Below are 16,426 nucleotides of genomic sequence, written 5' to 3'. Positions count from 1 at the left end.
TAAATAGAAGCCATAAAAAAATCCAAAGCAACCAGGCCTGCTTCCATGCTAAAGAACCTTTATAACTCCATTTAGTGAATATATTATTTCTTTAGGGTTTGCTTTCAAGAAAAAACTCTTACTGACTGTATTTCCCCTCTCATCACATTAATAACTTCAGTTTTTAAAAAAAAACATGGTAAGACACTGTGAGGTTATTCTAAGGCAATTCTCCATACTGAAAATTTTTGTTTATCTTCTGTTTGGACAATTTTTTCTACCAATTCACAGAGAGTAGAGTACAGGTTAGTCTTACATTCATAACTTGATTATACTTAGTAAATTCACCTCCTCATGCAGTTCTGGGGATGACTTCACCAGGCAGTTTCATTGACAAGGACATTATCCTTAACAGAGATACTATTCACAATTCACAGAAAGAGAAATATGGAAAAGAATATCTTCCTTCAATATATGAAACAACATATCACTTAGTTAAAACAGCAATTTCTAACCAAGTAGCTTAAGGAAGTGTGTGTGTGTCTGTATACATATATTTTTTTTCTTAACTTCGTAGACCTTCAACGACTAGAATTTTAAACGAAAAAGAGGAGAGAAACATACCGGTTCGTGTAAATAAACAAAACATATTCAGAAGTTTTTACTTTTTAATGGATAGCAGACTGAAAATAAGAGATGTATTTTCGTGAGAAACGGTATCTATAACAAAACCTGTAGCAAAACAAGTAACCTGTCCTATGCAGAAGCAGGATAAAATGGGAGTCTCAAGAACAGTAAGTCACTGAGATGATGAAAACCTAAACCTAATGTCTTTAATACAATACTCACATAACTATAATAGAATATTTCTTTCCAAGCTAAGCACTCTAGAATGATTACTGAGGTGACAGCTAAAAATGCTCAGTGTCTTCAGAGGAGGACTATGAGTTTTGGAACATTAGCCCCTTTTATGTTTTTTATAAATAGTTTTGGAGATACTACCCAAAGACTGGGCCAGAGGAAATAGACCAATTAGAAACCAAGTCCTGTAGATGAGACATTTTCTGTCCACACAACAGAGCAGTCAGGTGACGGTTTGACAACCCTGCTTAGAAGAGCAGGTTTATATGAATTACTGAAGGTAGCCTGAGTACAGGTTTACACCTTTTTAGCTAGCCTGTAGTAATTGTCTCTATGAACACTCTAATTCTTCAGTAAACAGAAGATATCTTACTTTCTTCCTATGGAAGACAGAGCAAATACAGATGTCTTCGCAGGTACCTTGAGACAACATGCACAAAGTAGCCACCACACCACAACACACATCCTTCCTTCTATTCTGGTAGCCTATCCAAGTAGCCACGTCACCTGACAACCAAAAAACCAGTATAAAGCAAAACAGTTACTTGAGAAGCAATCACTCAGTTCCCTGAGGTAAAGAACTGACTAAATAAGCAGAACTGTAAATAATGCACAAGGAAGTGCCCGCTGCTGGCTGCCTCTACAGTAATTGCAGAAATTATTAATTTGTATATATTTTGTTCTGAATAAAGAGGAGTGTTGCACTAAAAAAAAGTAAATTAACTAATATATTTGTCTCTTTGAAGAAATGATCCTGCTTAGACCAAAGAAACCATCATACTTATTTCATGTGGCCCTGAAGGAGCTGAATGTGCCCTTAGAGGAAATATACCTCGTCTCCCAATGGGAAGTAAGGGCAGATAGTTCTTGACTGATTAGATTCTGGACAGTTATCTTCTATAAATATATAGCAGGCACATATTTTTAATCATCAGCCAGACATGTAAAACACATTTTAAATCCCATTCATTCCAAGCAAATATAAGGGTGTACTTAAGCATATGTTTAAGGTGCTCTGCTGCATCTGCTGCAGAATGGTAACAAATTTATATTAAAAAAAAGAAACATGGTCTCTGTGCAATAAAAGTCTTTGACTCCTTTGCAACAGGCCATAATACTCTAGTTCATAAAATTAGTTAGTCCTGCAAATTCTTAAAAAGTTACAATGCAGTATGTAGAAAATAAATTTAGAATTAAGTGGGACATCGCTGCATGTTCTGCAGAGGTTGTATTACCAACCAGCAAAAAACACGGGATGAATAACAAGATTCATACTTAGTCAAATCAAAACCAAAACTGTGGTACGCAAAAGGGTTCATTGTCTAATATTTCTATGGATTAATCTCATTAAGTCTCCTGAGATGTATTCGTTATTCTTAAGTATTATCCATAATTTTATATAAACAAATTTCAGCATACAGATTGAAACATTAATTCTGTGTCAGTTACCCATTTGCAATTTGTGCTATTGTCAAACGTCATACAATAGTTTTTCATTTCCTGGCAGAATGACTTGAGCACTGTAAACAAGAAAATAATCAGTAATTCACTTTCAAGATTAAGTTTCAGAGGACTAGCTGTTAATGCTACAAAAAACGTACTTTCAAAGATCATTACCATCTTCATTAATGCTTTGTGAATATTAACTGCACACATATTTAGATCAACAAATAACAGCAAATCACACTTGTCTTCCTCTTTTTAAGGTTTAGTTTTGTACTTTTTAATAAACTACAGCCAAAGGCGGCAAAACATCTTCTTGAAAATCCTATATATTCTGCTTCTTGATTGCTGCCTTTTGAAAGAGATGCTTTCTGCACAGCGAGCTACTATCATGTATTGAGCACTGTGACCTTTATGATTTTGATTTCAACAACAAGGTCAACATCGTTAAAAAGCCACTTTTGCCTTAAAGGCAAAATTTCTCTAACAACCCAAAATGGATCTTTTAAATGTAATTGAACTATAACAATTCGTTTCCATAGGGTTATGGAAAAAAAAAAAGCCTTCTAAACTCACAACCAATTTTATAGTATTTGGCCACCGGCAATCCATGCAGATGGAGAAGCTGGCCTATTACTTTTTGGATTTCGTATAATGCTGACTCAGAAAAATGTTTCTATGGGAAGAGAACCACTTAAGAACAAGCAGAGAGATACAGGATAATCAAAGCATGTCAGGAAAAGACAAGGCACAAAATATGAGAGAAACCAAGATTCCATTCCCTCCATCGCTAACCATCTGTGCACAGGAGATGTCTTTGCGTGCTGGTCCATCAGTGTGGCACAGCCATCTCCCAGCTACACAACTGACACCCTCAGGGTCTGCACTTTGGCATCACCCCAGGGCAGCTCACAGAGGGATGCAGATCATGCCTCTATTAGGAAATGTTGCTATTTTGCCAATGAGATGTTCTCATAATTTGCCCTTACCCATGAATGTAGCTAAGCCATTAGCTATGCTTTCTCAAGTTAAAGCTGTTGCTAACAATCAACAGCTGAAGCAATGTTATTTTTCCTCATAGCTGATGGATCTGAATCTTCATTATCTTTGCGTGTCTTGTACAGCCACATCTACCTCTGCAAGTGTAACAGTGACTGGGTATAAGACACTATCAAATCAGAATGGTAGTTTTAAGTAAGAAAACATACGTTAAATTTATAACTTTAAAAATTATCATTAGATAGTCAAGGACGATCTTATGTTTAATGTACCTAATTAAATAGCTACAGGTTGTGTGAGGTAGGAGAAAATGAGACTTTTATGTTTGCTGGGCATCGCTACCATCAGTTCCTGTTCAGAGCTACCTTTCAGAAAAGGCTGCATGGAATGGCTGTTGCCATACATTCACAAGATCATTCTGCCAGACAGAAACATAGTTTACAGGGGAGAAAAGGAAATAATGTCTTATTGATTTCCCCCCTATCCCCTCCTATGGTTGCTTCATCTTCATTACCAACTCTTCCTAAATCTCCTCTTCCTATGCTGCTGCACGGCTAACTCTACGAATAATTTAATTGAGATACGGTATCAGCATACTGCACTGTATCATGAAGATTTGATTCTCTCAACATTTTCGTTTCCACCTTGATTTTTTTTTACCTAACCTGAGAGTATGATGACCAAGCATTTCCATTTTAACCTCCTCCTCTGCAGCTTCTGAGAGAGAAATAAAATAGAGAGGAGGCAGAAGGCGGGGGGGGGGGGGGGGGGGGGGGAGGTTGCTTCTGGTAAAGGTAGCAAATATACCACAAGACCACCTTGAGAACTGTCAGATGTGACAATCTGGTAAGTGAATACTCAGAGAATTTTGATTGTACACATCTCTTGCAAAGGCACTGAGCAAAATCCTCCATTACAAGAGGGAGAGACAGTGAAAGCCACCTTAAAAAGACTTCTGAGTGAATGGATGTCAGGGGAAGGAGGAGGGGAAAAAGAAAAGAGGTGGTTTCTCTTTCACTGTGAATAATCTTTGGTAGATTCACAGGTCTTTTTTCTTCCAGCTGGCAACATAAGCGTCTATGAAAGCAGAAGAGGAGGAAATATGCACTGTCTTTTCTGAATATCAATATGTTCCTTACTAGGCACAAAGCAACGTGGTCTTATTATCATTCTTCCATGTAACCTTCTGTTTTCTACTGCTTTCACATACTTAACTATTAATTGCTGTCATACACATTCTGCTTTCAAAAAAGTCCTAGAAGAATATCATTTACATACCTCAATTCAATATAGTTCACATGCAAACAATATTATATAGAATTTAATTTAAAATAATGAGCAATACAAAGTAGCTTAAAACCCTCATTATTTTCAGTGCCTTTGGGAAAGAGGTGTTAAAAGCTAATTCATGGAATTTTAGAGATTTTCCACTTTTTAGTAAAGCTTCACAAAAATCTCTAGACCACACACCCAGATGAATAGCAGTCTACCTGGCAAATTGTGCTAAAACCAATGTTATCTCTTTTGTTTAAAGAAGGCAACTAAAGTATGGACTCTTGGAAGATGTTTCAGTTAGGAAATGTATTCTAGAATCTTTTTTTTGGGGGGGTTGTTTGTTTGTTTCCTTTCTCTTAGAACAGCAACTCGACCTGCAGCAGAGCCAACATGACTGTTCGCTGTCACTGAAAGTGCATTCCCATCCCACTGCTTTCCAAATTCAAACTCCTCCTTCATTCTGCCGTTTCTTCTCTCTGGTCAGTTCTGTTCCCCACCCTTTCTTCTGTCTCTTTCATTCATCAAACCCTTTCTGCAAGCTGATTCAATTCACTAAATTGGAAGAGTACTTCCATCATTCTAGTAATCCATTTTCTGGTATGTTAGTGACTTAAGTTGACCCAACAGTGACAAAACCCAGAGATATCAGAAGGGAATTCATGGCAGGCCACAAGGAGACAGGGGAAGAGATGGGAGAAGAGACTCCCTCTTCCAGTTGTGGGAAGCTAACTTGCTCTGCTGTCTTGTGTGTACTTAGGGTTATGTCTGTTATGACAAGTACCTGTAATTCAGTATACGGTTACTGCTGTTTCAGCTATTTTATACCTAAAGAACTTGACTGAAATTTACTTCCATGAATGGTGACCTACAAGTTCCAAGATTTAATCTATTCTCTACTACAACAATGTATGAGAGGATCATCCATATTTTGGATTGCAAAGAAACAGAAAGCCATTCAGAGAAACATAGGAATTAGAAAAATGGATTGCTTTTTTCCTGTTTTAAAATTCAACTAAAAAGCAGTCTTTTCTGGGAAAAATAAAAATTAAACACAGGAGCAAGAAAAAACTTAAGTACAAACTGCTGGCATACATACATTGCTAATACTGCTAATACCTTTCTGTACATCCAGAGGCTTTGGGAACACGCATCTTTCTCTACTCTGCTCTTCTGCCCCTCTAATTTGCTCTTTTGAGACCTCATCTGGAGCACTGTGTTCAGTTCTAGAGTCCTAAGCACAGGAAGGACATGCATCTGTTAGAGCAGCTCCAGAGGAGGGCCATGAAGGTGGTCAGAGGGCTGGAGCACCTCCTACGTGAGGACAGGCTGATGGAGTTGGGGTTGTTCATTCTAGAGAAGAGAAGGCTCCAGGGAGATCTCATAGTGATGTTCCAGTACCTGAAGTGGGGCTACGAGAAAGCTGGGGAGGGACTCTTTATCAGGGAGTACAGTGATAGCATAGGGGGTAATGGTTTTAAGCTGAAAGATTCAGATGAGATATTAGGAAGAATTTTTTCACTGTGATAGTGGTGAGGCACTGGAAAAGGTTGCCCAGGGAGGTTGCGGATGCCACATCCCTGGAGGTGTTCAAGGCCAAATTAGATGAGGATTTGAGCAACCTGATCCAGTGGAAGGTGTCCCTGCACATGGCAGGAGGGTTGGAACTGGATGATTTTCAAGGTCCCTCCCAACCCATTCTATGATTCTATGATCATTTGTTTGAAAGGCAGGTACACAACATTAGAAAATCTCTAACAGTTTTTCCATGAATCAAAGGGGCAAAACTCACTCATCAAATCTTTATGGAACTTTAAGGTGACAATGTGTTACCCTAGCAAATATGTTACCCCTGGAAACTGAGGGTAAAAAGTTGACATGCTGGCTTGCTTCTTCTTCTGGGACTCCTAGCAAGAGTGGAGTTGTGAAAACAATGGGGACTTGGCCCATCTTTTCCCAACAAAGAACAAGTAACAAGTAGGGCTCTTGGAGAAGATAAGAAGGCATTTAATATTCTTAGCTGGACTGGGATGCGAGCTGCTTCCTTCAGGGCTGGGCTGCCTAGGGGTCAAAAGGTGCCCTGACCCAGGAGCAGCCCCCTGCTCTGCAGCAGTGTCTGGCACAAAGGCAGATGGTGGCTGCTTTGCCTCACTTCACAGGGGACAGGTGGCCCTGCCCAAGGCACTGGGCTGAGCATGTTGGGGTTGTTCAGCCTAGAGAAGAGAAGGCTCTGGGGAGACCTTACAGTGACCTCATATTGCCCGGGCCTGATTAAAGGGTATTTGCTTTCTAAAAGTCCAAACTGTGTGTTAGAGAGTTTATTTGCCCACAATTTTTATATCATCAGCAGGACTGGATCGATGGTTGGACTTGGTGATCTTAAAGTTCTTTTCCAACCCTAAAACATTCTACGATTCTATGATTTGATTATTTAGTCTATGATTCTATCATCGATTCTATGATTCTGATTGAGTCTATGAGTCTGATTCTATTATTCCATTATTCTAGGACTGATTCTATGATTCTATGATTGTTTTTATGATTCTAATTCTATTATTTTATGACTGATTCAATGACACTATGATTCTATCATTCCATTATTCTATGATTGATTCTATGTGTCTATGAGTCTACGGGTCTATGATTCTATGATTCCATTATTTTATTGTTCTATGATTGCTTCTATGATTCCATAAGTCTATGATTCTATTATTCTATGATCGATTCCATGATGTTATGATTCTATGATCGATTCTATGATTCTGATTCTATTATTCTGTGATTGATTCTGTGATTGATTCTATGACGCTATGATTCCATCATTCTAGGATTGATTCTGCAAGTCTATCATTCCATGATTCTGGTGAGAGCACACATGGAGTACTGCATCCAGCTCTGGAGCCTTCAGCACAGGAGGAACTTTGATGTATTGGTGCAGGTCCAGAAGAAGGCCACTAAAATGATCAAAGGCCTGGAACATCCGCCCTACGAAGAGATGCTGAGAGAGCTGGGATTGTTCAGCTTGTAGAATAGAAGACCCTCTTATTGCAGCCTTTCAATACTCAAAGGGGCTTATAAGAAAGATGGGGAAAAACTCTTTGGCAGGGCCTGTAGCAATAGGACACAGGGTAAGGGTTTTAAACTAAAGTTTAGACTAGATATTATTTTTTCACTGATGGTGGTGAAACACTTGAGCAGGTTGCTCAGAGAGGTGGTAGATGCCCCATCTCTGGAGACATTCAGTGTCAGGCTGGATGGGGCTCTGAGCAACATCATTTAGTTGAAGATGTCCCCATTTACTGCAGGGGGTTTGGACTAGATGACCTTCATGATCCCTTCCAATCTAAACCATTTAAATCTAATTCCAATCTAAACCAGTCTAATTCTTTGAGTCTCTGAGTCTACAAGTCTATGATTCTCTAATGCTATGATTCTGTGATTGCTTTTATGATTCTATGATTGATACCATGATGTTATAATTCTACAATTGATTCTGTGATTCTGATTCTATTATTCTAGGATTGATTCTGTGATTGATTCTATGATGCTATGATTTCATCATTCCAGGATTCTATGAGTCTATGATTCCATGATCCTATGATTCCATTATTTTATTATTCTATGATTGCTTTTATGATTCTATGAGTCTATGATTCTATTATTCTAAGATTGGTTCCATAATGTTATGATTCTACGATTGATTCTATTACTGTCATTCATTATATAATTCTACAATTGATTCTATGATTCCGTTTCTATTATTCTATGACTGTGGTTGATTCTATGATGCTATGATTCCATAATTCTATGATTGATTCTACGAGTCTGTGACTCTGTGATTCTATGATTCCATTATTCTACGATTCTATGGGTCTACAATTCTATTATTCTATGATTGATTTAATGATTCTGGGTCATTATATGATTCTATGATTGATTCTATGAGTCTGTGATTCTACAATACTATGATGATTCCATTATTCTACAATTGATTCTATGATTCTTATTCATTATGTGATTCTTATTCATTATATGATTCTATTATTGATTTTCTGATTCTACTATTCTATGATTGACTCTATGATTGATTCTATGAGTCTATGAGTCTGATTCTATGATGCTATGATTCTATGAGTCTACAATTCTATTATTCTATGACTGATTCCATGATGTTATGATTCTATGATTGATTCTATGATTCTGATTCATTATATGATTCTGTGATTCTGATTCTATTATTCTATGATTGATTTCATAATGTTGCGATTCTATGATTCATTCTATGATTCTGATTCATTATATGATTCTATGATTGATTCTATTATTCTGATTCCATCATTCTGTGATTGATTCCATGAGTCTATGAGCCTCCAGGTCTGTGATTCCATCATTCTATGATTCCATGATTCTATGATTGATTCTATGATTCCATGATTCTATGACTGATTCTTTGAGTCTCTGGGTCGCCAAGTCCCTGCTCCTCCGAGTCTATGATACCCTGACTCCCTGATCGCTTTCCTGACTCCCCGACTGACACCGCGCCCCCCCCCAACCCCGGCTCCCGCTCTCCCCGCCCCGGCCCGGCCCGGCCCCGGCTCCCTGCGGGCGGGGCTGTTGGCTCCGCCCCCCGCCGCGCGCCCCGCACCGCCCCCCCGCACATCCGGGTCCCCGGCGCCGCCGCTCAGCGCTGAGGGGGAGGCGGCGGCGAAGATGGCGGCGGCGGCCACTGCGGGGAGAGCGGGTTCCTTCGGCTCCTCCTCCTCCTCCTCGCCCGGGCTCGGCTCGGCTGCCGGTTTTTCTTCTTCTCCTTCGTCCGCCGCCACGGGCGCGGCCCCCGGGAGCGGCGCGGAGCTGCGGGCGGGCGGCGAGGAGGACGATGGGCAGAACCTGTGGTGAGCGTCCGCCCCGCCCCGCCGGCCGCCGCCCTCGAGCGGCTCCGAGCCCGGGGGGAGGCGGGGGGCTGCCCGGTGTCCCCCTGCGGTCCCTCTCGGTGGCTCCTGCCCTGTCCCCGTTCCCCGTGCGCCCCATCCCGTTCCGGGAGGTGGCGAGGATCGGGGTGAGGCGGGACTGCATCCTCCTAAGCCTTGTCATCTCTCCGCGCCAGGTCGTGCATCCTCAGCGAGGTGTCCACTCGCTCCCGGTCTAAGCTGCCTTCGGGGAAGAACGTCCTCCTTCTGGGTAAGAAAAGCATCCCGTTCCCTTTCCCGTTCCCTTTCCCGTTCCCTTTCCCGTTCCCTTTCCCGTTCCCTTTCCCGTTCCCTTTCCCGTTCCCTTTCCCGTTCCCTTTCCCAGCTGTATTTCCTATTCGCCCTTTGGAGCTTCTCTTGCTTAGTGCCCGAAGGGAGGAGGGAGAGTTGATGGTGGCAGTGTCCAGGCATAACCCTCTCGCTTCTTCCCATGTGTGTTTTTGCTTCATTTTGGATATCCAATATCCAGACATGCTTTAGATATCCCACTCATCGTAGCTACCTCGCCATAACACCCTTACTATTCTTCCCCCACCCTAGTTCCTTTGGTAGAGATGGCTTGGAAGGGTAGTTTTTATTGTCTTTCTCTACCGATTAGTGTTGACTTCACGGTGCCTGCAGGTCCTTCAACTTTTTCTAAAACCTCCCTTGTTCTTGCTTGCTGATCCTTCTGGTGTGTCATACAAACGCAAAAATTGCTTCCGTGGCCCTTATGGTATCAATGACGGCTGCTCCCTGTTGGCCAGAGGGCGGGGTAGGCTCTATGGGCGTGTTGGTTGTGTCCTGCCCGCATGCACCGAGCTTGTCAGCAGCAATATCATCAGCAAGTTGTGCAGTAGCAGCTTGGCTGTCATTGTGTTCTGTTATCTCCACCCAGTGCATGAGTCCAACCTTGCGTTGGCAAGGATTAGGAGTTACAGGATAGGGTGATAATGAGAGACCCAGCTATTATTTAATGCTGAGGGAAAGAAGAAAAAATATATATCAAGCAAAATAAAAAACTTAATGGGAAAAATGGATGCTCTCAAATGCCTGCGTCTGTATTATTGCTGGCTATTAAAGGCTATTAAATAGTATTACGAGTAAATAATTTAATGAATCTGAGTGGATGGATTTGTTAACTAGCAGCTTCTTTCCTCCTTTGCCAGCTTCCCTGTCCCCAGAAATAACTGTGTGTTAGTATTTGGAAACATGGTTAAAACCCAGGAAAGATAGTCATGCGGACTCCATGCAACCTATGATTCTATGCAGTCTTGTGGTTTGTACTCTCTTGAGGTTTTTCAAGTTAGGCTTTTTTTCCGTAATCCTAAAGCAATCACAGTGACCTTTTTCTTCCTGTTATGATAAGCTGAATGGTGGCTTAAAACTGACTATGAAGGAGTAAATTGTGTGAGGATGATGGGATGGCCTAGTGAACCTGTTATAGGACTTATAACTCTTTAATTTGTTGCGGTTTAGATTATGTAATTAAGTAGGATATTGATTCTGGAAGTTCTGTTGATATTAAAGAAAGGAAAGATTTCATAATGATTGACAGCTTTTTATGTGATACTTTGAAACTAAATTGGTTGGCTGTCATTATTGAAGCTGAAAGATTCTTCTTCAAGCTGAGATCCTTGCCAAGATTACACTCTTTGTTTTTCTCTTTCCCTTCGTAGTTAGGCGTTCCTTAGTACTCAGTAACTGGAGGCTGTGCTTCCTTCAGAACTAGAGAGGAAACTGTAGGATGTTTTCAAATGCATGTATGTTTCCTGCTGTTTAATACATTGTATAGAAATTTTCTTCTTACTCAGCTTATAGAATGACTTAATCTAACTACTTTTGTGTTGTTGTTTTTTACTGGCACATTTTTTTAAAAGATGTGCAGGTGTGCTGAAGAAATTCTAGTTCTTCCTTAGGAATTGTGATTTCTAGGCACCCATGGTGCAAGGCAAAACACAAAGAAATTTAGCATGTATTTAGGAAAAAGAGCATCAGATCTGATGACTGGTCTATGAGAATCATGGCCATTTTCTTTGTGAGATACCTAATCCAAGCATTGTGCTTTTCTGTTCACTTGCATGTCATGATGCTGCTCCTAAGGAACGGTGGCATGGAAAAGGACAGGTCTTCTGTATGGGACAGATTCAGCATGTGAAGTTCTGTCTCTTCAGGTTCTTGAGCTGTGTGTTTGCAATTTCTCCATTTTCTCACATTTCCCTTATTTTTAGGCTTTTTTTCCTTTAAATAGTTTTGTGCTAGCTTTTGTTGTTAGCACAGATCACCCCTTGCCATAAGTAATCTGAATGTTTTTAAGCAGGAGTTGTAAAGTTGACCAGGGTCTTGATGGTTTTTACTCATTTTGTGGTAGGCAAATATTTGCAGTACAAACAGTATATTGGTCAAAACTTCCTAGCTGAACCATGATAAATAGTGGCAAATGGATGCTTATTTTCAATACAGATTGTTAAAAAAACCCAAACACCTTGGCCTTTAACCCCTGCCACCCCCCGCCTCTGAAAAAAAAAAAAAACCCACACAGAAGCCTCCCCAAAAAATCCCACCACTTAGTGTTCTTTTGTTTGATAAGACCAGTTTTCTAATTTGCCTGTAGCATTTATGTTTTTCAAACACAGTAGGTACTTGTATGCCTAGTTGTTCTGGGAACTTGGCTGTGTCTGGCATGCTAATTCTGCTATTTCATTTTTAGCTATGTTAACATCTCATTTTCAAGAACCTGGAAAGCAGTTCAAGGCATCACAGAAATAATGGAAGGAAACTGGGATGCCAAATGTTAATCTCTATATGTGGCGCATGGTTTTGTGAAGTGAAGGTTAACATGTAATTCTGGTAATTGTCTGCTCAAAATTGGCCAAAAAAAATAGATTAATGTACAGGTTTCTTTCTTCAAATTGGTTTCTCAGACATTTTTTCAATAACTTTTTCTGTGAGGACTTAACTAATTTGCACCACATGTGATATAAAAACATTTTTCTTTTCTTGTATGAACAAATAATAAAAATGCAAGGTTTCCTAAACATTTCTGTAGGACAAGTACTCTGTGATTCCTGTTTTGTGATAGGGACCATAGCTACTTTATTTAGGAAACTATACAAGAAAACATGAGATGTCCCTACCTTATTAAGGACATTGGGTGCAGTCAGTGACATTTCTGGCCACTTTTTGCAGATAACCAAAAGGGTGTTTTTGTTGTGGATGCTGGGGTTTTATTTTCCCCTCCCTCCTGAACTCTCTTCTGCTCACTCTGTATAATGAAAAGGTAGCTGATTGGAGGAGATGGATGCATTTTGTTGAGTGTGGTGAGAAATCTGATGCTTATGACTGGGACCTCTCTTGTTCGTTCACTTCCTGCTATAATTATAGCTGAACCACCAAGCGAAATAGAGGGAGCAGCTAAAAAGTCACCATTGCAGGTTATGGGTGGAATCCATAGTGTTACAGAATGTGTGAAGGCTTGAATTCAGAGACCCAAACTAATTGTTTATCTACTAAACTGCAGCATGCACTCAAGCAGTAATGTTCAATGTCATTTCAGAATGCATAAGAAAACAGGCTCTTAGCTTGCAAGTGAACAGAATAGTTGCTTTCTCTCTGGCTTTGTATTTCATACATTCCTCTGTCTCTGAAGCCCAGTAGATTCTTTGCCTGCTATTCTAATGATGTCAGACCATCCAGTGACACATGTACACCTGACCTCAAGTATCAGCATTGCACACTTCAGGCTTCTACTGAATCAGTAGCATTTTGGTTTGCTTTATGCATTTTACTCCACTTGGTGATAAACCATTTAATTTAGTGGGCAGTGAGTTCAACTGCCTTTTGTCCACATTTTCTCTTTACCCCAGACATCTCACTTTTCAGGGCCAGGCCTGTTTGCTTGAATCTTTGAGCTCTGTTCCTGTCCAGTGGCTGTCAGGATGCTTGAGAAGGTGTTTCCACAGTCTACAGCTAATTTGCAGGTACACTTTTGTATGTGTACGTATATTGGGAATGGCTGTTGTTGTAGAAAATGGTACATCTTGGAGAGCTGTTTTAGGTTGCTAGTGACTTTTAGTAGACCCATGGAATATAGCAAACTTCAAAATTAAGTTATACAAAAAATTGTCGTGAGAGTATGTAACAGTAATATAAAATCGGCTTACTTAAATTCGTAATCAACACTACAAAAGTTACTTTTCTGTGTTATTAAAATAGCTGAACGTTATGCTGTGATCGTTTTGTCATTACAGCTGATGAGGTACTGCTTGTTGATACTGTCCTTACTGTTCATCTGAAATGTTTCTTAGTACAGCAGAAGTTAAGTCAGATAGCTTCTTTTCCTCCTCTTCTTGCAACTTCACTTTCTACAGTCCACAAAGGACTTCCAAATGTAGCCAAGTTTGGTTTCAATCAGCAGAGTTATAGTCTAAAGTGATTCTAAAGTGTCAGTTTAGATAAAATCCTAATTGCTTGGTTTGCAGCTGTATTTTTTTTAGAGCTAAGTAGTACTTCTTTGTAGTGTCCTGCCTCCTGTAATATACTTCCAAAAACCCAGAATTACATGGATACTATGTAGTAAAACTTATTTAGAACTGGACAGGAAGTTCTGAAAGTCTTTAGTTGTGTTTATTCTAACTTGTCTCTGCTTTGCCAGAGGTGCTGCTGGTTACTGGATCTATCTCTGAAATAGCTCCAAAGGTAAGAAACAGTGAAAGGAATTGTGCATCTGTGTTCTCCAGGCAGATAAATGGCAGGAGTACCGATAAAGATGTCACTTTGATAGTAGCATGGGATTATTCTATTTTGGTAGTGAAATGGGGTAAAATACACTAGATGACTTATTGCTGTGTTAAAGGAGAAGGCTTGTATTAGAGGTGTGCTGTTCATATTCACTATGGAGTTCTCTGTGATTTTTATCTGTCTACGGGTTTCTCCAAGCATAACACTGTTACTGCTGCACCTGTTTCCAGTCAGGCTGTGTATGCTTTTGGTGCAGGACTTGACAAAAGGCACAGTGGATGTTGTAATGCAGAAGTGCAATTTAGGTACTCCTCAGAAAAGTTATTTAATTTTTCAGTGCCCCAAAGACACCAAATGACTCAATTGTGTGTGAGGGGAAAGATTTAATTGGTGGAGTAAGGCAAGCTTGGAGGAGAATATTTTTGTCCAATGGGTAAATTGTAATTTAATGGCAAGTTATCTGAAGACTTGATATGACCTACTTAGTCTGAACTTCCATGTTGTTTTGAGGGATTCTAGAGAAGGATCTCATCAGCATAATTAATTTTTTTCTTCAGTTCTATGAAAGCAAACTAAATTTGTCTTACTCTGATTATTTTGGTCTTGTTCTGCAAAAGGCATTCTTCAAGTACCATGGTGTGTGTAAACAAGTCTCTTTCACTAATATGCCGCTGTGGGAAAGGCAGTTATTAGCTTGTGAGAAGTGTTTTATCTTGAAATTAGCTGTGGTACATATGCGCTTGGTTTTAGGAGGAAGAAGATTATGTCTCCACTCCACTGTATTATGATTCAGATATTCCACATGGTGTCAGAATCACTTTGTGATTCTGGTAAGGCATCTTTGCTCCGTTTGATAACTCAAGTTTGGGTTTGAAGACTTTGTCCTATTATATTTAAGTGAGGTGGCTTTTTTTCTGTTAATAAAAATATTGACTATTTCATCTTAGGAATGTGTTGTAAATTGTTCTACAGAAACTGTCTTTGTTTTGTAGAAAATATAAATACGATTTTTGGGGAGTGGAAGGAGTTAATTATAACCATTATCTCTAGTTTAGCTTGGCCTTGCTTGAACAATATTTTTAGAGATGAGTTGTATAATTCTTATATCAAGCTAAAATTTAATCAATGGTTTTAAAAAGAAAACAAAAAAACTCCATCAAAGAACCAGTAGGATTATAGATTAGACACAATTAAGTGCATCCAGGGCTGTTCATTCAAACAGCTGTTGAAAAGAATCAGACCCCAGGATGTAAGGGGTGCAGAACAGCGGTATTGATGACACAAAAGAAAACCTGATCTCTTACTTCTTTGCCTTGACATGTTTTAAACACACTTGACATTTTACAGTGGAGAAACAATTTAAATAAAAAGGTAAAACTCATGTCTGTCCTGATAACACATGGCTTGCTCTGTTAGAAGAAATAAATGTCTTTTTGTAAGACAAGCAAAAATCTGCTTCTGCTTTCCTTTTCTAAACTGAAAGAAATGTGGAAGTAGCATAAGTACTAAATAGTCTTAATTTTAAAATATTTAATTGAAGTTCAGAGGAGGTCTGTAATAGAGAGCCTAAGTTCTCCCCAATGTGATTGTTTATGGTTGAACCTTTTAAATAGTGGCTCATAGATGAGTGTCTGCTTGCTTGTATTCACAGAAGGCGATTCATTCACCTCATTGCCCATCCTTGCTCTGTATGGGTGACCATTCCGCTAAATTCTGTGTTGTAGCAGAACACTTAGTGATACTCCATTTTCTGCTCTGTAAATGTGCTTTTTGCCTGCAGCAGTGAGAAGAGAGGAGGCAGGGCAGGGTTTGGTAGTATGGCTTTCTGGATCCGTGAGGGCAGCAACGAGAAGAATGCTGTCAGGCTCTGGTTTGTAGGCAAAGTAGCACCTTGGACAGGGAAGCTTTGACAAGCACAGCCCAAACTTGGGTTCATCTGAATGAAGTGTAGCAGCATGGGGCTAAACGTGAAACGGCTTCTGTTTAGTTGAATGTAAGATTTCATGTTTTGTTAACAAGATGGTGCAATACTGTGTGTAAGCAGATTGGTTTGGCTTTGTTTCAACCGCTTCCCACCCTGACTTTTCTGCAAACTTAGATCTGTTGTCCCTCTTTTATTTGTGTTCAGCTTTGGTGTATAGCACTGCTTGCTGGCAGCAGCAGTTCCATTTCGTTGATGTGTAAGT

The 16,426-nt window shown here is 39.9% G+C and overlaps 1 protein-coding gene across 1 annotated transcript in view; it reads left to right on the top strand.

Moving 5' to 3' along the window:
* The first annotated feature begins 9,221 nt into the window (after positions 1-9,221).
* The window catches only part of DYNC1LI1 (dynein cytoplasmic 1 light intermediate chain 1), a 33,852-nt gene continuing 26,647 nt past the window's right edge, over positions 9,222-16,426 (top strand). The window contains exons 1-2 of the mRNA XM_054058535.1: positions 9,222-9,446; positions 9,659-9,732. Coding sequence (XP_053914510.1) covers positions 9,265-9,446; positions 9,659-9,732 — 256 coding nt within the window. The 5' untranslated portion in view covers positions 9,222-9,264. The remainder of the gene's footprint in view (positions 9,447-9,658; positions 9,733-16,426) is intronic.

This window comes from Cuculus canorus, chromosome 2, assembly GCF_017976375.1.
Source record: "Cuculus canorus isolate bCucCan1 chromosome 2, bCucCan1.pri, whole genome shotgun sequence".
NCBI classification, from domain to species: Eukaryota; Metazoa; Chordata; class Aves; order Cuculiformes; family Cuculidae; genus Cuculus; species Cuculus canorus.
Note: the sequence above shows the minus strand (reverse complement) of the source record. Positions and strands in the feature narration are given on the sequence as shown.